The 25,167-nt window shown below is 33.9% G+C and overlaps 5 protein-coding genes across 5 annotated transcripts; 3 read left to right on the top strand and 2 right to left on the bottom strand.

Annotated features, from left to right (window-relative positions):
- Nucleotides 1-453: 453 nt before the first annotated feature.
- LOC109799735 (uncharacterized) lies at nt 454-4,666 on the bottom strand. The gene is made up of 2 exons (XM_029271438.2): nt 2,570-4,666; nt 454-1,845 (listed from the first exon to the last, which is right to left on the bottom strand). The coding sequence occupies exons 1-2, from the start codon at nt 2,603-2,605 to the stop codon at nt 655-657; spliced, it is 1,227 nt and encodes a 408-aa protein (XP_029127271.2). The 5' UTR covers nt 2,606-4,666; the 3' UTR covers nt 454-654.
- Nucleotides 4,667-4,813: 147 nt separating this feature from the next.
- On the bottom strand, nt 4,814-8,087 carry LOC109799624 (cytochrome b561, DM13 and DOMON domain-containing protein At5g54830). Its single transcript, XM_020360220.3, has one exon. It carries the CDS (start codon nt 7,898-7,900, stop codon nt 5,276-5,278), a length of 2,625 nt encoding a protein of 874 aa, XP_020215809.2. The 5' UTR covers nt 7,901-8,087; the 3' UTR covers nt 4,814-5,275.
- A 2,045-nt stretch (nt 8,088-10,132) lies between these two features.
- Nucleotides 10,133-15,900, top strand: LOC109799648 (cytochrome b561, DM13 and DOMON domain-containing protein At5g54830). Its single transcript, XM_083069281.1, has 3 exons — nt 10,133-13,152; nt 14,451-14,531; nt 14,644-15,900. The coding sequence occupies exon 1, from the start codon at nt 10,415-10,417 to the stop codon at nt 13,046-13,048; it is 2,634 nt and encodes an 877-aa protein (XP_082925407.1). The 5' UTR covers nt 10,133-10,414; the 3' UTR covers nt 13,049-13,152; nt 14,451-14,531; nt 14,644-15,900.
- A 2,103-nt stretch (nt 15,901-18,003) lies between these two features.
- Nucleotides 18,004-22,219, top strand: LOC109799715 (CAAX amino terminal protease family protein). The gene is made up of 7 exons (XM_020360330.3): nt 18,004-18,163; nt 19,003-19,238; nt 19,619-19,679; nt 20,185-20,309; nt 20,575-20,637; nt 20,722-20,846; nt 21,743-22,219. The coding sequence occupies exons 1-7, from the start codon at nt 18,088-18,090 to the stop codon at nt 21,888-21,890; spliced, it is 834 nt and encodes a 277-aa protein (XP_020215919.2). The 5' UTR covers nt 18,004-18,087; the 3' UTR covers nt 21,891-22,219.
- A 157-nt stretch (nt 22,220-22,376) lies between these two features.
- Nucleotides 22,377-23,504, top strand: LOC109799716 (uncharacterized). The gene is made up of 3 exons (XM_020360331.3): nt 22,377-22,530; nt 22,747-22,938; nt 23,147-23,504. The coding sequence occupies exons 1-3, from the start codon at nt 22,522-22,524 to the stop codon at nt 23,171-23,173; spliced, it is 228 nt and encodes a 75-aa protein (XP_020215920.1). The 5' UTR covers nt 22,377-22,521; the 3' UTR covers nt 23,174-23,504.
- Nucleotides 23,505-25,167: the final 1,663 nt, after the last annotated feature.

Raw genomic sequence — 25,167 nt, 5'->3', positions numbered from 1 at the left:
AAGGAAAATAATGTTTACACATAAAATATGTTTGAGTGCATGATTTTAATTTTATATTGAAGGGTTCTGAACTTCTGATGGATTCAGGGATAGAAGTAATACCATTATAAGCGATGATAAGACTTAGAGGTTAAAAACACAACATTTTATATTTTTGATATCATTACACTCAACAGAAAATTCAATCTTCAAATCTTATTTCTAAACTATCACACTGTTTACTCGACTCTCTTCAAGGAATCTAAATATCATTATGGACTAAAATACGAATAGCATCAAGAATCTATTTTATTGGCTTAATATACTGCAGAAATTTAATTTTACAAGTTTCCTTAGCAACATATTCAACAACTACTATTGTTTGGGAGAAGTAAAACCTACTTCAGCAACATCTCGAAAGAAATTAGTCTTTTGATTCTCGATTGGAGGAACCTTGGTTATAAAAGAAAAAGATCAGCACAACGAAGCTGTATATTTGCATCCCATCACTAGAAATACCACATAGCTATATAAATCGAAACTAGCAGTTTTAGTACAAGTTTAAACAATGAGTAACACAATCAACTAAAAACCTCCCTAAAAGATATAACTCCTTGAACCATCCTAAAATCACTAACATGGAGAAAGCAAAGAGGGGATGGATAAATTGCAAAACTAAAGCAAACCATCTACTAGAGAGCACTTAAAAAAGCGTCTCACTTTAGTTTTAGCATATGTGACAGTTTCATCTATCTTTATGGACTCATCCTCAGCTATAGCCAGTGTTTCCTTGCAAGCAGTCTCTTTATCACATATTGATTGCAACATTGCTGTCAGTGCCTTCTTTTTTGCTTCACATTCTTCCAATTCCCTCTTGACAGTTTCAATGACCTTTTTATTGCTATCTTTTTTCTCTTTCAGCTTGCCAGATTGTTTAAGATTTTGTCTTGCCTCAAGTATCTCTTCTAGTCTGATATGAAGCCACTCAATGTTCACTTTCATATTTTTTATTTCATTTGCAAGTGCAATCATATTATGCAGCTCATTTTCAGAGATTCTATCAAGATTCTTGTCTAGCAAGTCTGAAATCATGTGACATATCATTTCCAATAACATTGAACGGAATGTCATTGTTGATACCAAACTATTCTTGAAAACATCTCCGTACTTGGTGAAAACTTTTCTTAATATGGGCACATATTCTGGCTTCACTTGATATCCTTCAACTGTCTCCATTGGTGGGCTTTGTCCAATAGAATTAACCTCATCATCACCTTCATTGTCCCACATATTAACCATTTTAGTAAGGTCAAGGCTGAAGAGTGAAGATTGATGTCCAACCATTGAATTAGATTCGCTTGTGTTCTTGTCTTCTCTTTCCCTTGGCTTAGAGTTACTTGATGCTTGAACTTGAACATTCTCAGCCAAAGCTTCATCCTCAATAAGGATACATTCTGCTTCAAATGCATTGTCGTGCCCTTCCATTTGAATTGAGTCACTAGCTATTGGATTCTCACCCTCACTCACTATCTCCATTTCAACTGAACCGTTATTTGGAGCAACAAAATCTCCAACCTTTTCGGTCTCTTCATGTGTCATTGTTTGTGCAAAGGTGGAAGGTTGAACAACTTGATGAGCCTGCACAGAACTTGTTCTAGTTTCAGTTAACTTCTTTGTCGATCTTGAAGAGGCACGGCAGGAATAAATTACAATAGAATCTAGAACTTGGTTCGCCTGCTGCACAGATTCTCTTCCAGTTTCTATACGCTTCTTTGCCAATCTCAAAGAGGAACGACGAGGAGCATTAACAGTGGAATATGAAATCAAATGCTTTCTCTCAGTAGGAGTGCAGTCCCAAGACTCTGACTGAACATTGAACACATGACAACAATGAGCAAATCATAAATAAACCAATAATAAAGGAAAGAGAAAAAAAGGTCATTAAATCATGTTATTACCATTTTACTTCTACAAGAAGGCCTCCGTTAAATCATTTTCATTCTTTGTACAATATAAGTCATGGCACCCACACAAGGTTCTTTGCATAACCACAATATTTGGAAAGAAAAAGGTGGAGAGAAGTATAATAATAAATATATAAATAAAAAAACTGTCTTGGTCAACAAATATAATAGTATGAGAATGAAGCATATAAATTAAAAAAAGTTGTAAGGACGTTAAAAACCATATCTAATCCTCAAATTTAATATAATCGTGAAGGAGATGAAGGGAATGACATTAGAGTTACTTTCCATGAGTGATGGAGAAAAATCAACCTCCACCGCTACACAGTACCTTAGTATTTCTGAATGTTACTTAGAAACACATCAAACAATAACAGAGAGAGAGAAGTTGAGACTATGATTCTGCTTCCAAGTTCATGTTTTTAAGACAATGGGTTCTAACATGGGTGAAAATGAGAAATAGAGATTATGATTCTGCTTCCAAGTTCATGTTTTTACCATTTTATTTCTACAAAATTGCCTCCATTGAATCATTTTCATTTTTTGTTGAATAAATCATGCAAGGTTCATGCATTAGTTAACCACGATATTTGAAAATGAGGGGGAGTGGATGGCATATGTCTTACCAGGCTCTTGGATGAATTAGAGTGAAAAGAATCCATAACCTCAACTCAACCTGCTTCCCCTTCTTGTTCTTCTTTCTTCTTCATGCTTGTTTAGTGACACATTCGTACTTCTCACACAGCTAAAAGAACATCTGTGGTTTTGTATGAGTACCAGTGTCAGTGCAGTGGTATAATGTACCCTTGTCTCTTCTCTGCTACAATATAACTTTTTCATGCAATGTTTGTTTGACCATTAAATTTTATATGCACCACACGCTTTCCTTTATCAAATCAAGAATCAAATCGCGTTTCATGGAGATTTGCCTGTCAATATTTCTAAAACAGGAAATGTTACCTGTTTTGGAAATAAAAACTTTGAGTAACTTTAAGTATAAAATTAATGAAAAACAATACCAACGGCTCTAAGGCACTGGTTAAAATATTAAAATGAAAACTTTTATTGAAAGGTCATTAATATATTTTTATGGTATTTTTTCTTTTTTTATTAATGATTTTTTTTAGTAACTATGATATTAGATTGTAATATCCACCACTTAAAGCAATAACTAATTTTCATAAGGAATTATCAAAAATATATTCTGCTCCTAACATAATTTATTTTATAATCAATGCCAAAATTTAAATGTCAGACATTTTGATTAAGGAACATAAATCAATATCACTTGTGTTAACCAATTTTTATTTTTTATTTTATTTTTATTTTTTATCAATGATAGAGGAATATGTTCATTTTGGTTAATAATCATGTTCATGTTGTAAAATAATTACAACATCTTTTTATTGCTTATTGCCACGGGCACATTGTATGTTGTTGTTCTCCTTGTTGGCACTCAAAATGTTAATGCAGTGCAGCCAGTTGTTGCTATTGAGCGAATAGTCTTTCATTGGAAAAAGGCAGTTGGAATGAATTCTTAGCTATACCATCTGCTTTTGTTTAGGTAAGAAATTCTTTTGGTTTTTGTTATAATCTCTTTTTTAGTGCGTGTTTGGATTTGAGTTTGAAGAATTGATTTATCAAAATTAATTTCCTGGACGCAAAAGCTATCTTTTTTAGCTTCAGCAAAAATTAATTTTCACCCTTAAAATCATGTGATGAAAAAAAACCCAAACATCCATTCAGAAGGAGGAATCGCATTTTTGGAAGAAAATACGCGTTATCTTCATTCAACGCGCATCCAAACACGTACTTACTTAACATAGAAAATATTAAATAAAAAGTAGATGCACTCAATAACTCTTGTCTTCTTTCTAATTTTCATTTCTTTTACAGGTTCTAATTGAGCTCCCATGTGATCTATAGTACAAACCTTGACTCTAAGTGAGCTCTTACTAAACTTTTCTAGTACTTGTAATGTGTTTTCTGGGAAACGACACTCCCTTTGGCCTTGGTTGCAAATCACACTCCCTTTGACCTTGGTTGGAAATCTTGATCCAAAATTAAATGTTAGAACACTGAAGAAAGGTATATTTAATTTGTTTTAATGATGTTTTCATGTTTTAACTTTTAAGTCCTTCGAGTTTTAGGAAATCACACTCCCTTTGGCCTTGGTTGGAAATCTTGATCCAAAATTAAAGTTAGAACATTGAAGAAAGGTATATTTATTTTTTTAATGATGTTTTCATGTTTTTAGCTTTATTTTCTAATCTAAATGCTTTAACAAATATAGTGGAACTTCTTGATTTGTTCTCTGGAATATAGGCTTACGACCAATTTGAAAATTGCTATAAATCTCAACATCTATTGAGATTTTAATGGAATTACAATAGCCAACTAAAACAGAAAAATAAGGAGCGGAATGTGTAACAATTGCAAAAAATTTGAGGCTTCCTTAAATTTCAAACGCACTCCCACAGCTCAAGCATATTCAAGACGGGTTAGGAATCTAAAACAAACACTTTTAATGAGCTGTGAGAAAATTTGCCTTTTCTCAATAATACTATGCTTAACTGATTAACTGAAACAAAATATTATTCGCAGCAAAAGGCAAGTTCCAAAATTTCCATCACATCACATTAAAATAATTAAATTCTATACCATGCTTAAATCTTCACACGATGCTTATTGTAAAGATCGCCAGTTTATGTAAGATGCTTCAAGTAACTGCTGGGATTGCAATAATTTCAACTGGCACATTTGTATTTACCTTTTATAGTTAAAATTAATATTACTAGGAAGGTTTGTGGAGACATCAAGAGAACAAATGAAGAGACATGCAATTACAAAGAATCTAAAACCATGTAACATTATGGACAAAAAAATGATGTATTAACTTTCTGCATCTCATAATTTACAACAATGCCTTTTGCCAGATAGCATTCCATGTCTCAAATCATCTATTATGATACTGTCAAACTAAACATACATAACCTACATTGATCAAGAAGAAAGCTTTCACCTCGTAAAGTTTGATCTATTTTGGGATGAAGTAGTAAAAGAAATAGTGTAGCCTCTATAGAGTGATGAATCAATATAACCTATTCATTCGAAGATGTATCACTAGGAAATATATGCTGCAGGAAAACTACTCTTGGAAATTAGAAAGCAACATATGTTGAAAAAAGACATTGATAAGTAATTGCCTCCCTTTTCACCTCAGAAAACGCCTCATAACTAATAAAGAAGAATGCCACCTCACAAATTAAATGCAAAATTGCAAAAATTGGGGCAGAAAGGCAACTTTCTATCAGAACTTAAAGAATGCTGTTTTATCTGTTCAAGGGTTCTAGCTGGACTTCCATTCTCGCATATGGTTGTAACTCTTTATCTGCAGTTGTTCTGGTTGGGTTCAAGAGATCAACTGAATCATCTTCCTCAGTATTACCAAGAACCCAATTGCCTCTTCCAAGCATCTGCCTCCTTATTCTCTGCCTTTCATGGTATTCTAAATAAATAACAATAAATGCACCAACTAAGAACCAAATTGCCATAGCCCAACTGAGTCCATGGACATTTTCCACATCATATCTGTGTCCTAGATGCTTCATCCCAGTAAAAAGTGCAGCAATGCCAACAACAACGGCACATCTACCAACATTTGAATGGAAATACTCCCAAATAACCCTCTTGAAGGGTGCCTGCTCCCCATTCGCTGGTTTTGGAGGCCTTACAAAGGCATTTACTGGCTGTATACAAGCAAAAAATATAGCAGCAAATCCAAATTTGACATGTGTTGAGCTGAAAACAAATCCCCTAAGCTCAGCCACAGCAAAAAGGAGAGCAAGTAGAACAATTACTAACCCTGAGTATTGCAAGTAAACATGAATCCGGTACCATCCATCACCCTTAAGATGTTTCAAGTATCTGGCTGCCAATACCCCTCCAGGAAGCAGTATACCCCATGCAACAAACATCATAAACCCATGCACAACCAAAACCGGAAGTAAATCCTGCTCTGCTTCTGATGACCCGACCTTCAGGTGTACAAGGATAGGCCTATTACTTGTACTAGAATGCATATTCCTGTCAGTAAGATGGTCATTAGTCCATTTAGCACCAATTGCCCAAACAACTTTTAGTGGAGTTGTGGGATCAATAATATTTTTACATTCTACCCTCTTTTCCCGCTTACAGGATGGGTCCAAGGGCCTTGTAAACTCCAAAGTAATGATGCCATTTTCTGTTTTACATCTGACATGTGTCAAATTCTCCCGTGTACGATGTATGCTCAAAGCTTCTTTACCATCAATCCAGTAACTGTTCACATGTCCTATACCATTATCATCAATCCAACCCACATACGCATAGCTGTTTACCATCCCACTTCCAAATCCTATGGCAAGATAACCACTTTTTTTCTCGCCACGGGCTGCAATAGATATGGAATCCTTTGACAATGTCCAAAAGAAGGTAACCTGTTGATCATCCAAAATGACACTGTTATTATACATGTCTGATAGACCTCCATCAACCACCTCAACCTTCCAACCCATTTTGGGCTCGTACAACGAATGATAGTAGATGTGATCAGGAGTGTTCCTGCCAGGAGTCCAAACTAATTCAGTAGGACTGGCTTGAACGCCGTGGGCATCAGGACCTCCAGCATAAATAGTCTCAGTGCGATTCCTCGTCGTAGCATTTCCACCAAGCGGATCTGATGTAATGTAAAGTGCAACATCGTGCCCCGCTTGAATGGAAAACTTGACCGGCACCCCTCTTTCCACTCTCAAGACAGGAGCTTCCCTTTTGTTGATGAAAAGAATCTTAGCAGGATTTGGAGGGTTGGGGTAATGCATTGCCGGAGCAGAGGATACCACCAGAGGAGCATTTTTGTCTGCAGTGATGATACCTTGATCTTCTTTGTCTTCAGCATCCAAGGGACCTGTACATTCATTCACATGCTCCGATATATTCAAAACCAAATGACCATAATTAACATCCCCATGATTCTGAGGAAGATAGTAAGGATTAATAGAATCAGGAGGCTTAATAGGCCCCATAGCCCAAATAACCTTCATATTCGCTGAATGGTTGACAGGGTGATCATAAATTCCATTGACCTTACTCAAATGCCAACGGTATCTAACAAACGACACGCCATCTTTCCTATGGCCATAAACCAACATTGAATCGTTGACTAAACCCACCCCATCGGAGCCTTCATAAACGGAATCAGGACAAACCCCTTGAGCTACTCCATCACTATTTCTCTCGCAAACACTATACTTAGTAATGAAAAAATTATCCACAAAGGGAAAACCATCTTCCTTAAACCCTGCAACGGCAACATCAGCACCAATCATGAGCCCTGAATCATCAGAACTGGAGTTAGCCCACCCAAAAGCCATGTAATTGGTGATCCCAGTGGCAGCCTCCAACCCAATCTCAAAGGAATCCTCGGACACATTCAAACTCCACCTCAACCTGAAGTTCTTCGACAAAACCTTGCAATTATCGAACACCGTGGGAAGCTTCTTCGGCGGCGCGTCCCCGCGGAGGAGGACGTGGCCGAAATCGGAGGCGGTGGAGCGATCCCAGACGGCGAGGACGTTGATCATGTTCCACGAAACATTGGTCAACAAATGCACATCGAAGGTGGAATTTTTGTAGGTCCCGTTCAACGCGTGGCTTGAAACGATGAATCCGGCGGTGAGGTTATCGAAATCGGGAGCCACGGCGCCCCACCAGTGGACGTCGGTGCCGGGAAGCATGTCGAATCGGGAAACCCTAAAGGTGCAATCGTCGATGATTTGGAGAGATCCTCGTAATTGGTGTTGAACCATTTGGAACTCGGATTCCAAATTGACGAGTGAAGTGAGGCGAGTGCAGTTGGGAGCTGAATCGGCATAGCGGAGGAAGAGGATGAGGAAGAGGAAGGAGGATCTGGGAAGCATGACGCACGATGAGGAACTATTCAAGATCGGATTCAGGTAGTGAAGAAGAAATTAACGTTTTCATGAGTGAGAAATGAGAATGGTGTTGCATCACTCTCAGCTCCTAGATCTATCTGCCTAACTTGTCCTTACTCCTTAGCCTTAGGTACGGCTTTTCTTTCATTCCTAGTTTCTAATTTCTATTCTATGCAATACAAAGTTTATGAACACATACTCGTATTATAGTAAATTTATTGATTATTACCATAATATTTTTTTTAAATAAATACTAACAGTTACTTTTAATTAGTTGACAAGGAATTTTTAATAATAATTATTTTTTTACTTGTCTCTCATGTTTATTTATTTAGTATAATTTTATCTGGTTATGTTAGTTTATTATAAGAATAAAATGATATTTTTAATTAATACATCACGCGTACATAATCCTTAAATAACGAATATAAGTGTTTTTATTAATAATAATGTATTGAATTTGATACAAATAGACATGTACTAATTAATATAGAAATGCCTTAGATCATTCCTAGGTTCATTCGGCCATTAAGTAATTTAATAATAATTGTAGCTTTCCTTGATGATAACTAATTAAATAAAGCAAAACATAATTAGTATATTAAATTAGATAAGACACTAGAGCACGTTGGTCTTGTTTTAAGTTGATTTCCCATTTTAAGACCATTTAGAAGTGATTTGGACATGAAACAATCAAAATTCACCTTTAGAAGCCACCATGAAAGATTGTTGACAATTTTTGGGTCTTTGTTATGTGATATTAAATGTTGATTGGTGTTGACCTTTTGTATATCCGAAAATGATTAAGCCAAAGTTTAGGCTTCATTAGCTTTTAATATATTTACCATCAATCTAGTAGTAGTATTTTATTGTCTAGAAAACATTAGCCATAAAGAGAACAACACGTATTTTATTTCTATCTTGTATAATATTAGGATTTGAAAATATCTTAAAAGTATAGTTTAGTGATAATTAATTAAGATAATTAAATTCTCTTAAAAATATATTATTTTTTTAGAATACATTAAAATTAAGTGATATTTAGTTAAGACTTATTTTCCCACTTAAAAAGTTTGTTGATATTAAAAAAATAAATTAATAAATTATTTTAAATGATAGATTTTTAATGAACTAAAAAAAATCACATAATCAACGATAATATTTGACATGTACTTGTTTGAAGATACATTACTATGTCTCAGATGTTTGAGATCTTTGAACTTTATTTTGGTCGACAAATTTTAAGGATGAAGTATCTGCAAAAAATATTTTTAATACTCAAGTTAAGGTTCATTACAAGCACCTAAGAAAGTAATAAATAAACAATAGTTTTACCTTTGTTTATGTAATTATTTATACTAATCATAACGAACTTACATCTAATGAACTTTGGTTCCTGATTACCAATTAGGTAATACATTTGTTAATTATATTAACCTCCTAATCTTGTTTAATCTCCTCCCTAGTCATGCCATCCACAACTAGATAATTCAATTTGGTCATTAAAGTTGTCGAGTTCATCACAATTAGGTCAATCATGCACTCAAGTTAGTTATCTTGGCAATCGACGGTGTCAAGACCACCTTGACCAGATCAAAAGTAAATATTCAGTAGACATAAATAACTATCTTAGTTATCTCGACAATTGAGAGTGTTAAGGCTCCCTTAATTAGGTCAAGTAAGCATTTAACTATACATAAATTACGAGGTAAACATGTGACCTACTGAAGAATAAATATATCTTGATTATCTCAAATGTTGAAAATGACAAAATGTATAATTGATGAAAGTTTTTTAGGTGATGCTTTTTGATCATCATAATGATTGAGATAGCCGAAAACTTTTCACATAATTCCTTTCCAATATATAATTAATTAAGAGTTTATTTGGACAATTTTTTTAAGAAATAATTTTACAAAAAAACAAATAAACATTAAATAAATTTTTTCATAAGTTAAAATTAACTTATGAATAAATTAAAATAAAAAATTTGAAAAAATGAATAAAAGAATTCAGTAAATTAATTTATCAAAAAATATTTTTATTTTTCTTCTTTAAATGTTTTTTAAATAAATTTATAGAATATCGGTAGAAATAAACATATTATAGATTATGAACAGAATTATGAATCCAATTAGATCCCTAACAAGGACAGCTGAATTAGACTAAAAGATAAGTAAAAGAATGTAGAAAAAAATAAATAAAAGAATGCACCAAAAAAAAAAGAGAATTTTATTAGACTCATAATTTGGGCTAGTGAGGTTATAGTCAAGGATCCATGAAGTGATAGTGACACAAACACAATGCAACACCGTTGACTTAATTTCTTCACAGGGACAAACAATAGCACAAACTTGAGACCTACCTGAACCTGAACCTGAACCTGAACCTGAACCTGAACTCCTCCATCACACAACATTTTTACTGTTACTGTTACCATCCCCATCCTGAAGCCTTCATCGTCACCGTGGATCCCGATTCACAAAAATTGCACCCGTCATGCTTCGCAGATTCCTCTTCCTACCCTTCCTCACCCTCTTGCTGTCCTTCGCCTATGCTGATTCCGCTCCCAACTGCACTCGCCTCACTTCCCTCGTCAATTTGGAATCCGAATTCCAAATGTTTCAACACCAGGTTCGAGGATCTCTCCAAATCATCGACGATTGCACCTTTAGGGTTTCCCGATTCGACATGCTTCCCGGCTCCGACGTCCACTGGTGGGGCGCCATGGCTCCCGATTTCGATAACCTCACCGCCGGATTCATCGTTTCAAACCACGCGTTGAACGGGACCTACAACAATTCCACCTTCGATGTGCATTTGTTGACCAACGTTTCCTGGAGCATGATCAACGTCCTCGCCGTCTGGGATCGCTCCACCGCCTCCGATTTCGGCCACGTCCTCCTCCGCCTGGACGCTCCGCCGAAGGAGCTTCCCACGGTGTTCGATAATTGCAAGGTTTTGTCGAAGAACTTCAGGTTGAGGTGGAGTTTGAATGTGTCCGAGGATTCTCTTGAGATTGGGTTGGAGGCTGCCACTGGGATCACCAATTACATGGCTTTTGGGTGGGCTAACTCCAGTTCTGATGATTCAGGGCTCATGATTGGTGCTGATGTTGCCGTTGCAGGGTTTAAGGAAGATGGTTTTCCCTTTGTGGATAATTTTTTCATTACTAAATATAGTGTTTGCGAGAGAAATAGTGATGGAGTAGTTCAAGGGGTTTGTCCTGATTCCGTTTATGAAGGCTCCGATGGGGTGGGTTTAGTCAACAATTCAATGTTGGTTTATGGCCACAGGAGAGATGGGGTGTCGTTTGTTAGGTACCGTTGGCATTTGAGTAAGGTCAATGGAATTCATGATCACCCTGTCGACCATTCAGCGAATATGAAGGTTATTTGGGCTCTGGGGCCTATTAAGCCTCCTGATTCTATTAATCCTTACTATCTTCCTCAGAATCATGGGGCTGTCAATTATGGTCATTTGCTTTTGAATATCTCAGAGCATGTGAATGAATGTGCAGGTCCCATGGATGCTGAAGAAAAAGAAGATCAAGGTATTATCACTGCAGATAAAAATGTTCCTGTGGTGGTATCATCTGCTCCGGCAATGCATTACCCCAACCCTCCAAATCCCGCTAAGGTTCTTTTCATCAACAAAAAGGAAGCTCCAGTCTTGAGAGTGGAAAGAGGGGTGCCGGTCAAGTTTTCCATTCAAGCGGGGCACGGGGTTGCACTTTACATTACATCAGATCCGCTTGGTGGAAATGCTACGATGAGGAATCTCACTGAGACTATTTATGCTGGAGGTCCTGATGCCCACGGCGTTCAAGCCAGTCCTACTGAATTAGTTTGGGTTCCTGACAGGAACACTCCTGATCACATCTACTATCATTCGTTGTACGAGCAGAAAATGGGTTGGAGAGTTGAGGTGGTTGATGGAGGTCTATCAGACATGTATAATAACAGTGTCGTTTTGGATGATCAACAGGTTACCTTCTTCTGGACATTGTCAAAGGATTCCATATCTATTGCAGCCCGTGGCGAGAAAAAAAGTGGTTATCTTGCCATAGGATTTGGAAGTGGGATGATAAACAGCTATGTGTATGTGGGTTGGATTGATGATAGTGGTATAGGACATGTAAACACTTACTGGATTGATGGAAAAGATGCTGTAAGTATTCATGATACAAGGGAGAATTTGACACATGTCAGATGTAAAACAGAAAATGGCATCATTACTTTGGAGTTTACACGGCCCTTGGATCCATCCTGTATGCGGGAAAAGAGGGTAGAGTGTAAAAATATTATTGATCCCACAACTCCACTGAAAGTTGTTTGGGCAATTGGTGCTAAATGGTCTAATGATCATCTTACTGACAGGAATATGCATTCTAGTACAAGTAATAGGCCTATCCTTGTACACCTGAAGGTTGGGTCATCGGAAGCAGAGCAGGATTTACTTCCGGTTTTGGTTGTGCATGGATTTATGATGTTTGTTGCATGGGGTATACTGCTTCCTGGAGGGGTATTGGCAGCCAGATACTTAAAACATCTTAAGGGTGATGGATGGTACCGGATTCATGTTTACTTGCAATACTCAGGGTTAGTAATTATTCTACTTGCCCTTCTTTTTGCTGTAGCTGAGCTTAAGGGATTTTTTTTCAGCTCAACACATGTTATGTTTGGATTTGCTGCTATATTTTTGGCTTGCATACAGCCAGTAAATGCCTTTCTAAGGCCGCCAAAACCAGCGAATGGGGAGCAGGTACCCTTCAAGAGGGTTATTTGGGAATATTTCCATTCAATTGTTGGTAGATGTGCCGTTGTCGTTGGCATTGCTGCACTTTTTACTGGGATGAAGCATCTAGGACGCAGATATGATGTGGAAAATGTCCATGGACTCAGTTGGGCTATGGCAATTTGGTTCTTAGTTGGTGCATTGATTGTTATTTATTTAGAGTACCATGAAAGGAAGCGAATAAGGAGGCAAATACTTGGAAGAAGCAATTGGGTGCTTGGTAATCTTGAGGAAGATGATTCAGTTGATCTCTTGAGCCCAACCAGAACAGCTGCAGATAAAGATTTAGAACCCTCTGCGACAATGGAAGTGCAGTTAGAACCTCTGAATAGATAAAATTGCATTCTCCATTCCGATAGACAGTTACCACAATTTTGCAAATTCCACGTTTAATCTGTGAGCTGGCAGGCTTCTTTATTAGTGATGAGGCATTGTCAGAGGTGAATAGGGAGACACTTATCAATCTCTTATTTTGACATTTGTTGCTTTCTAGTTTCTACAGAGCAGCTTTCCTGTAGTGATAAATCTTCAACAGAATAGGTTATATAGTTTCCTCACTCTAACTGTTACTCTTATTTTCTTTACTTCTTCCATAAAAAGAAGCCAAACTTTACAAGCTGAAAGCTTTTAGTGGATCTATGTAGGTTCTGTATGGTTACTTTGACAGTATCTTAGATGATTTGAGACGTGGAATGCTATTCGACCAAAGGCATTGTTGTAAATTATGAGATGCATAAAGTTAATACAATATCATTTTTTTCTTGTTAATAATGTTCTATTGTTTTAGATTCTATGTTATTGCATGTTTCATCCTTGGTTTTGCTTATAGTGTGCCTGAATAGAGAGTTTTGGGAGTGAAACTCAATTTTCGAAGGGATTTAAAATACCTAGTATTAAAATAAACTGTTGGTATCAAATTCAAAGAAATTTTAAAATATTGGGGATTTATAAGGAATTTTTCTAAAAGTAAAATGAGAGAATTTCAAATGACACCAAAAGTGGGAGATTTTGGGTTCTCTCTGACCATCACTACCCTCACTCTTGTTTGTGATTCATTCACCCTCGCATGTTCTTTCCCTTGATCTAAATTCTCAGCATCACATGCTCCTCGGCACTCTCTCTCTCTTGCTGTCTTTTTTGGCTCGTCTCCCTCATATCTTCTGTGATTGTTCTCTACTTTTTGGGCCATGTAAAATTTCTTTCTCACTATTCTCCAATCTCCCCCAATCATGGTTTTCTCATTTTTGATTCTTATTTTCTGAACTGGGTCTAGATCTGGATCTATTTTGTTAATATCCATGTATATTATTTGTATGTGTTATATGTTTTACTACAAGATGATTAAGAACTAGTAGATGTAGCCAGCATGCTAAAATGCATAATATCACCTTCTGGATTATGGATCTGATTCGCTTTGTGATTAACTAAATGAAAAAGCATATTATCATAGCCAAATTTCAAATGGGTTGATTCAATTCAATAATTAGCAGAAGGAAGCTATAACTTAATGAAACTAAAAAATTGATACCTGCCTTGCTCAATGTTAACTGCCCAATATTCATTATGGTAAACCCAATTTAAATTTTTACACATGGCAGCTACCAAACAAGGTGGAAGTGACTGTGGATGAATGGCAGCCATGTGTATTTATCTGTGTCCATGTGTGTTTGAGCAGTGAATATGAAATTCGAAATTTTCTGCCAGACAGATTAATCTTATTATTTATTGGAGTGTTCAGAATTGATGATGGATGCTTTGGTTTTCAACATTGAGTTCATGTAAACCTTTCGGAGGGAGAAGGACTAGGCAAAGCGCAAAGGTAGGTTTTTTATTTAATTGTGCATCCCATCATGTTTTGTTGTGTATTTGCACCTTAGGATTTGTCAACTGCTACTTTTATAAATGACATACTTTCTTCTTCTATTCTTCAGGTCTACTTTGTTTTAAAGCAACTTGATCTGAAGTCAACCGCATAAAAAGAGATAAGTAAATAAGTAATGTTTTAAGTTGACATAACTCTTTCAGACAAGTAATAATTTTCAAATATACACACCTTCTATATCATGAGTGGTTTTGCTTCAATGCTGCGGACTCTTGTATGCTTCTGGACACGTTTGCTTCTTGTGTCTAGCTTGTTCTTAAGAATTAAATGCCTACCTCCTTCCGCATGGTGGTAGGCTTGCATGGCTAGATGACACAGTGCCGGAGGTTTGCTATTAATCAATCCTGTGCTCAAAGAAGGCATGGACTTTATGTTTTGAATGGTTTTTTTACCTTGTTTACTGTTACATCATTAAAGTGCATCACTAGAGTAGCAATGTTGAGTTTGGCTGTGCATAAATGTGTTTGTTTGTTTTTATTTATTTATTTTTCCCTCTCTCTTTATTCACCGTTACCCTTCAGATTCATAAAACCTTTCACTCTTCTGAATCATCCAATGCCTTCTTTGCTCTCCCTCCCTACATTTTGCTCTCCAAAATCACCACCGACCTCCCACTTCACTAAGCGTTAGTCCTCCTGCCACACAACACTAATTGGTTGCTTGCAGTATCATATTTCCCACTTTTTTTTTGTGTTTTCCTCAAAACCCTTTCTGCAAGTGGGTTTCACTGATGATGCTGGGTTGGAAGAATCCAGATTCCAGACCCTCCTCTGCTTACTCTTGTCGCTCTCCGAAGTTGTAGAAAGTCTCTAGCACCAAACTCAGCAATGGCGTCTCCATCTGCAACTGTTGCACTTCTGGAGAAGAAGACAACAAAGGAGGCAATAGAAGGAATCTTACCCCTGCAACCCACCCAAATAACAGCCAAACCCACCACAACCCGACAAAACCGAGAGTAATTTTTTGGAATCGGTTGAAATTTTCATGTTTCAGTTTATCATGGGTGGGGCAAATTGCGCTCGAAACCACCCGGTGCCAGCTCTATTAATAGTAATCTTTCGTTGTGTTTTTAGAATCCGATTAAAGATGATGGTCATTTCTAGGAAGCTCAACTCAGCAAAAGTTTATTTTGAGGCAGAGAAAAATGGGAAAATGGTGTATTCTTCGAGTGATGTTATCCGCTTCTCTTATTACCTTATAGTTAATCGCACGTTATGTCACCTAAATTATTGGATTTCGTTAATTTTACAGCTTTTGAATTTGTATATTTTCTCATTAAACTTTTAAAACTTAGCATTTTTTATCACTTTATTTGTTGATCATATTATACCGTTAGTTGATGATTGGCTTGACGCATTAACAATTAACATGACATGTCGTCGTCATTTTGCACACACGCTAACGATCTATGTTAGTATTCCATATATTATGTTAACAATCAAAATTGTTGTATCAACAATCAATTAATAGTTAATACAATCGGGTAATTAGGAGTGTTTATTGCATTTGGTTTTGGTTTTTTTTCTTAACAATCAATTGAACTAAACAAGAAAATTAAGCATAATTCAATTTGAGTGAATTATGAAATTTTAACCAAAGTCAAATTAATATTTTGCAATTTAGTTTGGTTCGATTTGTTATCTTTAAAATTTATTATTTAAAATTCAACTAAAAACATGTAATATTATGTTATTTATTTAATGCTGTAAGTTAAAAATGAAATTCAAATTACACAAATATTAAAATATTTTAGTCACTTAATATATTTAACATCAATTTTTATTTTATTATTATAGTAAAAGTATTTTTTAATATAATTTTAGTTATCAAATTAATTTTTTTCTCTCATATATAGTTTGTCATTTAAAAAAAAGGTATTTTTGAATATCATAAATAATTTATAATTTTTTTTTCTAAAATTCAGTTTTGTAACTTATAATTTATAAAATAGCTTTTAAATATTATAATGTATATTTGGAGAGAAAAATACTTTTTTTTTATCATCTTATTGTTTTACAACACTTTTTATATTATGTGTCAATTTTATATATATGTATTATGTATTTAGAAAAAATATATTTATAAATAAGTGTGATTTGATTTAATTTAAATTAAATTTATATTTCAATTCGAAAATCGAACAAAACTGTGTTGTTTTGAAAATTTAAAAATCAAATTGCTAATTTTCGATTTTGCATATGTTTGTTGTTTTTGGTTTAAGTTGGTTTAGATTTGAACACTACTATAACTAATGAACTATTAAAATGTGGGAATTTTAAAAGTTGGAGTGATAAAATGTTAAATTCAAAAATTGAATAGTGTGAAATTGTGAAACTTCAGCTATTTAAGATATGCTTCTTAGCTTTGAAGGTTGTGTCTGTGTTCGGGCAGAAACCTATTTGGGTCTATTTTTGCTGGTGTCTATTTAGAGAGTTTTGGGCTTATCTGGGTGTCAATCTGCAATACGTTGTATTTATACTTTGCATTTTTCAAGTACAACTAATGATATATTTTAGTATTTTTAAAAAAAATTTCTAATACATTACATTATAAATATATTTAATTATTATTGGTTCAATTATAATATACCCACGATTATATCTATAAATCATGAACTGGTATTTTTACTACTACACTCAAATTAGTTTATTAAATATTATCCGCTATGCACTAAATAACATGGTAACTCCTTTTCAAAATACATAGACAATAACTATTTATTTACACACTAATTCACTGTTTATTAAATGTTTTTAGAAGTATGAACTGTTCAATCCTCGTTACGACTATCTTTGTAATATTTCTTATCTTTATAAAAAAAATGTTTTTATAATTTGTTCACTGTTAATTAAAGATTTTTATCTTAAATAATTTTATATTTTATTTTCAATTAAAAGTACTCATATAATCAACAACAAATTTTAGTTTTGGTCTTTATAATTTTTTTTTAATTTAATTTTCATTTTTAAAAATTTAAAATTATTGTTTTTAATTTTTATAAAATAATTAAATTTTAATTTTTAACTTTTTTTTCATCCTTCAAAATTTAAAACAATTCATTTTAGACTTACATTTATTTTAGGTCTGTTGTAAAAATAACATTTATTTTAGGATAATTAAATAATTTTAATTTAAAACTGTTTTTCTTAAAACTGTTTGTTGACATGACATGACATACATGTTGGATTGGTATCACTTGAAATATTCCCACAAACTTTTGGTAAATATGGAAACAGTTAACCAATGGCATATGATATGATGATGATAGAGATAAAAACAAATGTTGATTTTGTATTATAAAGAGTCGAAAACTAAAGAAAAACTTTTATATAAATCAAAATCAAAATTTAGTTATTTTATAAAGATCAAGAGTATTTAAAATTTAATACCAATCTATATCATAAACAAATAATTTTTTAAATCAAACCATTAGTATATTATCTATTGTAATTTATCCGGTGGTTTGCATTTTGAAGGGAATGAGAAAAAGCTTATGGCTACCCTTTCGCTCACTCTCAACTGTTGGAGTACCCTGGAACATCCCCACACCACTCTCCCTCGCACTCGCAGTTAGTTCAAACTTTCTCATTTTTTTCTGCATTTATTCAATTTCTCTTCATTTTTACCCAAATTAGTGGATGAAGAGAATGCTCAATCAATTTTTGTTTCAAAGTTTGGTCAATTCATCAAATATACTTTTGAGTTGCAATTACATACCAGGAACTAACCGTGATGCTGCTCATGCATCGAATTTCACTTTTCTGTACTAGATACAAATACAAATTTTACTCTTCTTTGCTATGCACAACACCTCTTACAACCCAGTGGGATTTTTTATCTGTGAAAGTTCCGCCAGCTTCGGACAACTTGTAGACTATTTTGTTTTTGTTAGAGATGTAATATGAAATCATTCACGTCTCTTCATCTAAATGGTTTAACTTTTTGAGATTGTTAGTTTTCGACATGGTGTTAGAAAATTTATGACCAAATAGTCTATAGTTTGATTCATCCTTGCCCCATTCTTCCCATACAAACTTGAATTTAAGCATAAGATAGGTGGGTTTGTGAATCAGGAGTGGTATTTAGTATGGATGATTTTTTTGTATGAATTTGCGAAAAATGGATTCTAACCATTACGATGATAGCATTGACCAATTGAGGTAGGGGTTTGGATAAATGGGTAAGATAAAGAAAAGTAGATCCATGATACGATGATGTTCTGCTATGAAATTCGTTTTTGTAATCTTCATCATTTCTGGTGCATCATTATTCATGCTTCAAGTCCATAGGGGTGTTGTGTCCGGGGGTATGAATGTCATGGAGATGTAATATGAAACATTCATGAGCTTTCACCAAATAGCTTAAACTTTTGGGATGGTTGGTTCATAAGATTTTATTTTCTCCATAGGGAGTAGATATAGCACGTGCTCTTTTGCCAAGAAATCATTGAAGAAATCCAGAAGAGATGGACCCGCAGCATCTGGAGATCTCTTGGATGATAAAATTGTTCAAAATGACGAGTTGAACGCTTCTCTTAATCCAACTGCTCAGAATTCCAACCCTTTACCTTCCAGGAGTGCTGTGCTTCAAGCTTGCTTAATAACTTCTGGTCTCGTAGCTGCTCTGGGCATAGTGATTCGGCAGGTGCTCTTCCTTTTTATGCATTGCCAGATCAGTTTCCCCCTTATGTTGGACTTGCATGTTCTCAACTTTGTTGTCTATCATATTGATATAAATAGGATCTCATATGAAACTTATATATGTTTAATTTAACCATCATGGAGAGTATTTCAGTCTGATCTTTACTTCCTCACACCACATTACTTGGGAGAAGTTAAATTCCAATTGAAAGTTTTATTCCTTAGAACCTAGTTCTTAATTGCAGATGAAGTTTTCATTTTCTTTTAAAAAAGGAGAGTTCTCATGTTTATCACATATTGTCTGAAGATTGTTGGACATAGAAATTTGCATAACACAGGATGTTATATTCATTTTGTACTTCGTTTTGTTTTTGCAACTTGCAGGTGTCTCATGTTGCGTCAGTGGAAGGATTGCCAGTCTTGGACAGCTCTTCCGAAGTATCATGTATTACACTCCTATTTACTTCTTTGTTCTTTTCATTATTGTATGGTTCAGACTTGCATAGGTTCTCTTTCATTGGAAAGGAGTCATAAAATTATATTGGATATGAAGAACTATTTTTGAACTCTTAATTGCTTAAAATAGCCGTTCTCATAGAAGAAATTTGCTTTTACTGTAGACTACTACTTACATTTGTAAAATGCTTAAATGTATGTTGGGTTTTCAAGCGGTATCTTGGGTGGAAATTATTGAACTAAAGGGTTGATAAATTTATAATTTTTTAACAATAAGACATGAAAGTAAAGCCTTACCTGCGTTTTCCTTTCTTTAATTTATTTGGAGCAAGGCTACATGTGCATGTCGGCTCTATTTATTGTAATATTTTCATGAATACTGACACAAAAATGTGACATTAACTACTATTTGATCTAATCATACTCTTAAACAGGATTTTTTTTAATACTTGTTCTGTGGAGTATGTTAAGGTATGTTTTTATTTTGCCTGCAGATGGTTTTGAAATGTGGCATCTTGAGCTGATTACAGGACTTGTCGTATTAATATCATCATGTCGCTATTTGCTATTGAAAACATGGCCAGATTTTGCTGAGTCTAGCGAAGCAGCCAATCAGCAGGTAACTGAATCAAGCCATAGCTCTGGAAATGTCCTTTAAGATTTTGTAAGCTTGGTTTGTTGTTACTTGTTAGTAGATTGCCATTTAACACTTGAATATTCTATGGTAGATCATTTTACATTGAGTAAAAGGTAGTGCATCTGACTAGAAATCATTCCTACTTGAGATAACTTTTCGCAAGCCTGTTGCTTTTGTCATTTCGTGTTTCTGTATCAATACACGGATGCTTTGCTGAACTCTAGAAATACTTTGCTTTCTGAATCAGGTCCTTAGCTCACTTCAGCCTTTGGATTATATTGTCGTTGCATTTTTGCCTGGTATTAGTGAGGTCAAATACTCTTCTTGGTTTATTTCATCTTTCTTGTTTATTTTCCATCATTTGACCGATATCACGTATTATCTTGAATTCCAGGAACTACTTTTCCGAGGAGCGATTCTTCCACTTTTGGGAATGAACTGGATTAGTATTGGGGTTGCCGCCTTGATATTCGGTGTTTTACACCTAGGCAATGGTCGAAAGTATTCCTTTGCCATCTGGTGCATATCATTCTAACTTCACCTTTTTCCTTTGAATGGGGCCAATTTTAAAAATTAAAACTTATTTAATAAGTATATAAATATTAAATTTTATGTGAAATATTTATAATTATGTATTTTTAAATAATTAAAAAATTATAATAAAACAAATTTTCATACAAGATTAACTATTTTTTTTAAGATTTAAAATGTCAATTGTTAATTTCACGTATTTGGTATATTACTCAGGTTTATTTGGTATTTCAAGATTTAAGATTTATAATAAATTTACCATGAAAACAAATTCTAATAAACTTTTGATGTAACCCGATATTTAGTTTGTTTTTAACAAAGACAAGGGGGGAAAAACCAAAGAGAATATGCAAAATAAAAATAAAAATATAGTGATAGACAGATAGAATATTGATTGATATGTTTATCTAAGTTTATGTTGTCAATCTCTTATAACGTTTGTAAGTTTGTCTCATTTGCATAGTTAATAATAAATAGTTTTTAATTTCTAAATAATTATAATGAAATAAATATAAAGAAAAAGAAAAACTAATAGTCATTTGTCTTCACAATAGCAACAACATATTGTAAGTGAAAAAGCTTAAAAAAAATGAAACTTAAATTTTTTGTCTAAATAGCGGGAGGAATGAAATTATCATCACAACAAAGACTAAAAAAAACGATATAAAATGTTTATAAAAAATATATAAAAAAAAATTAAACTTAAATATTTCCACAACTAAGCTCTCAAATATAAGCAATCCTAATTATTTGAATATTAAAATATAATACTCATAATATTTGAATATCCGTCCCTGCTGCGTCCTGTAAATCACACATTTTTTTTTCCATTATTGTGCTGTTAGTTCTGATTAAATTACAATAAGATTGTTGTTTGTGTTTAGGGCAACCTTTGTTGGTCTTGCATATGGATATGCTACAATTTTATCCTCTAGTGTTGCGGTTCCCATGGCTTCTCATGCAGTGAACAACCTAATTGGAGGACTTTTATGGCGTTACACAAATACACCAAACAAGAAATTAAACGAGTGATTGCCATCTTCATGGATAACACACCACATCTCTAAACATCTAACGTATGTGCCCCTGGTTTGATGTATATGTGACATAGAAATCATAGGAAAATAATCCAACAAGTTTGTGTTTGTTTGCAAATGCAGCAACTAATAGCAGCTCTGCTCTCTCCTCCGTTGTTTAAGGAAAAATTGATGTTTGTATATTAAACATTATAAATAGATTTCTGTTGTAATCCTCTGAAAATCCATTTTTTTGTAATTTATTTGCCGTAAATAGATAACTGTAATTTGTAATAGGAACTTTCTTGTTACCAATTTGTATTTGTTGGTCTCCCATTTTTGGAATATGGCCTCATTGGCTGGCTTGGAACTCAACCTTGGTTTCTGTTACCCTTTAAAGGAATATTCTCCTAAAAATAAAAAGAAAACGAAAATCACCCGCGTTTTGGACAACGAGCTTGGGTTTCGCTCCTCTTTCTATTCTTCAACCCTTTATAAAATGCTGCTTTTATCAACCCATTTTTTAACCATTAAATTCTCTTCAATCTCTTCTATTCTTTTTATTTTTTCTTTCTCTTCTCTTTGTTGTGTGTTCCTTTTCCCCGGAAATTTGGGTAACCGCCAAATATCACAAACCTTCAATCTTCATGGCTTCGGTAAGATCCTCGTACCATGTCATGTAATAATGCTTACTATTGATTTCTAGCAAAACAATATTTTATTTTCATTGTTTTTATCAAATACTAAACTGATGAGATCAGGGTTAGCCAAATCTTTGTCGTTAATGAAGAGCAAAAGTGTGTTTTTTATTTTTCATTTTCTGTGAATAATTAATCTTTGTTGATGTATAGATTTTATGTTTGCATGTGCAGTATGAACAAGAAGGAAGGCCACTACCCAAGTTCGGGGAATGGGACGTGAATGATCCTGCCTCAGCTGAAGGTTTCACTGTTATATTCAACAAGGCCAGAGATGAGAAAAAAACTGGCGGAGGAGGAGGATCAGTGCGCATTACATCACAGAGAAGAAATAATTCGCGCAAGGAAGATGATAAATCCGTCAAGGTACATATCAATAATATATAGTTATGTTATACTATTTAGTATGAGAAACAATACTATAAATTTTGCACCAATACATGTTTTTGTGTTTTATTAGTTATTTGAAAGTTGAAAACAGAAAAAGTAGACTCGCCCATTTCACAGAAATTATGGGAATGATTTTGTATAATGAAGTTGAATAGCTAATACTACGCATATAATTTCGGTGCAGAAAAAGTGGTTTTGCTTTGGACCCTAGACAAGGATAAGGATGCGTGTTTTCTCGCTGCTTGGGACGTATGTCATGATTCTCTTCAGTTTTCTTCTGAGGCCACATGTCTTCAGACAACGGATTAGAGATTCAAAAAAATAGTTACAACCTGATACATCTTTGTAGCTTCTAGTTGTTCACGTGTTTTCCCTTTGCCACCTGATACATTTCATGGATCTACCTACTTGTGGCAAAAAGTAATATACTAATATGTACATAGGAGAATCAGTAACTACCTTTTGCAATTACAGAAAGCAGATATGTTTGTTCTTGTAACTTTCATTATGTTGATGACTATCAACTACTCAACTTTTGTCTATCGGTTTTTCAGCTTATGCCATCTTTCTAGAGTTTTTTTTTCTATATTTTTTTAAATATGATGATTATGAATGGGGTTGTTGTTGAATGAAGACATGTGATTCTGTACACCAGCAGCAGAATATTGCTGACAAAGTTTGGTTGGAACTGATGATTATATGTATGGAATACATTTTTTAATATATAATTATACTATACTATTATTGAATGACCTGATACAGAGCAATGTTGTTAAATGCGGCAAAACATGGGCAACTAATTACTATTTAGAGGTGAAAGTGAAATGTCTTTGCTTATTTCTTATTTGTTTCATTTTCACATAATGATGAGGAGTTTAGAATTTCGGTGTCAGTTAAAATTAACACAAAAGAACTAGACAAATGGGAAAGGGGATATATGGTTAATCTGTTAATCAGACATATGGAATTCGGCGGAATCAAGTCTAAGTTGATCATGTAGGGAAGTAGAAAATCAGCACCAGTCAATTTGTCACGCATTATTTGGTTTTGCGTTTCTTTTTGGGCATATAATTTGGTATCCAATCTTCTCAGATAAACTCTCACATAAATCGGAAGTATTTGTGACAGAATACATTCAATCAAACGAAATATGTTCTGTTCTACGCAATTAAGTTAAATCTAACAAGGTTTATGATATATAATCTTCCTATATTAATAATACGTATCTATTATATATTTTTTTAATTTATTCTTAATATTTTCTTTTCTAAATTCTTGACTTTATGAACCCTTCCTTTCCTTTGCCTGAACCTTTTTTAAGTTCTCACTCTTTTTCATACATGTCTTTTTGTACTCTTATCTTAAATATTAATTTCTTTTTCCAAACGCTCACTCTTTTCCTCCATTATTTTAAGATTTCAAGCATTCAATTTTATAGATTAATTTTTTAAGTAAATAAATGGCTAATGATATATACACATCCTCTCTTCATCTTCTTTCTTCTTTAGTGCTTTGGAATTATAAGTATGTAAAAAAAATACAAATCTAAAAAGTATTTGTACTTTTCAAAATTATAAACATAATATTTTGGAATTTTTTTTTTTTTTTGCAAAACACTAAAATTAATGTCGCGAAAATTAGATGAGCATAAAAAGAAGGGTGTGCGAGAATCTTAAAATTTTATATTTTTGAAAGAAAATTATAATTATAAAATTTTAGCCTTTTTTGAAATCTTGAAAAATGGAGGAAGGTAGTGTGCGTGAAAGAGAAGAGTGCTTGAAAAAAAATAATAAACATTAGTAGGAAAGGGTGCATGTGAAATGGGTGGACACTTGAAATAAAAAATTGAACATCAAAGGTTAGAGGATGCATGTGAAAGAGTGGTGAGTCATGAGTGTTTGAAAAATATAAAATTTTAAAGGCAAGAGTTTGTAAAGTTGAGAAATTAAAAAATAAATATTAAAGATATTTTGGAGAAAAAAAAGTATATTAAAAATGTATTATTAATGTAGGGAGGTGTAAACATCGTGAGACTCTAACAAAATCCAAGCTACACTTAAGTCACCTAGTGTACAATTAAGGATATCCAAGTTGCTTAGTTCATACTATCATGCTAAGAGGTATATTCAATACTCTAAAAGGTCATGTTAAGTTAGATTTACCTAATAAGTATATTCTCATATTTAAGTTTGTCTCACCTATATT

This window comes from Cajanus cajan, chromosome 2, assembly GCF_000230855.2.
Source record: "Cajanus cajan strain Asha chromosome 2, NIPB_CcT2T_4, whole genome shotgun sequence".
Classification (NCBI taxonomy): Eukaryota; Viridiplantae; Streptophyta; class Magnoliopsida; order Fabales; family Fabaceae; genus Cajanus; species Cajanus cajan.
Note: the sequence above shows the minus strand (reverse complement) of the source record. Positions and strands in the feature narration are given on the sequence as shown.

Excerpts from the sequence above, each read along its gene's own strand:
- LOC109799735 (XM_029271438.2), bottom strand. The coding sequence starts at position 2,605 with ATGGATTCTTTTCACTCTAATTCATCCAAGAGCCTG. Across the intron at positions 1,846-2,569 it reads CTAATTCATCCAAGAGCCTG|TCAGAGTCTTGGGACTGCAC; the intron begins GTAAGACATATG and ends TTCAATGTTCAG.
- LOC109799624 (XM_020360220.3), bottom strand. The coding sequence starts at position 7,900 with ATGCTTCCCAGATCCTCCTTCCTCTTCCTCATCCTCTTCCTCCGCTAT.
- LOC109799648 (XM_083069281.1), top strand. The coding sequence starts at position 10,415 with ATGCTTCGCAGATTCCTCTTCCTACCCTTCCTCACCCTCTTGCTGTCC.
- LOC109799715 (XM_020360330.3), top strand. The coding sequence starts at position 18,088 with ATGGCTACCCTTTCGCTCACTCTCAACTGTTGGAGTACCCTGGAACAT. Across the intron at positions 20,310-20,574 it reads GCGAAGCAGCCAATCAGCAG|GTCCTTAGCTCACTTCAGCC; the intron begins GTAACTGAATCA and ends TTTCTGAATCAG. Across the intron at positions 20,847-21,742 it reads AAGTATTCCTTTGCCATCTG|GGCAACCTTTGTTGGTCTTG; the intron begins GTGCATATCATT and ends GTTTGTGTTTAG.
- LOC109799716 (XM_020360331.3), top strand. Across the intron at positions 22,939-23,146 it reads AAGATGATAAATCCGTCAAG|AAAAAGTGGTTTTGCTTTGG; the intron begins GTACATATCAAT and ends ATTTCGGTGCAG.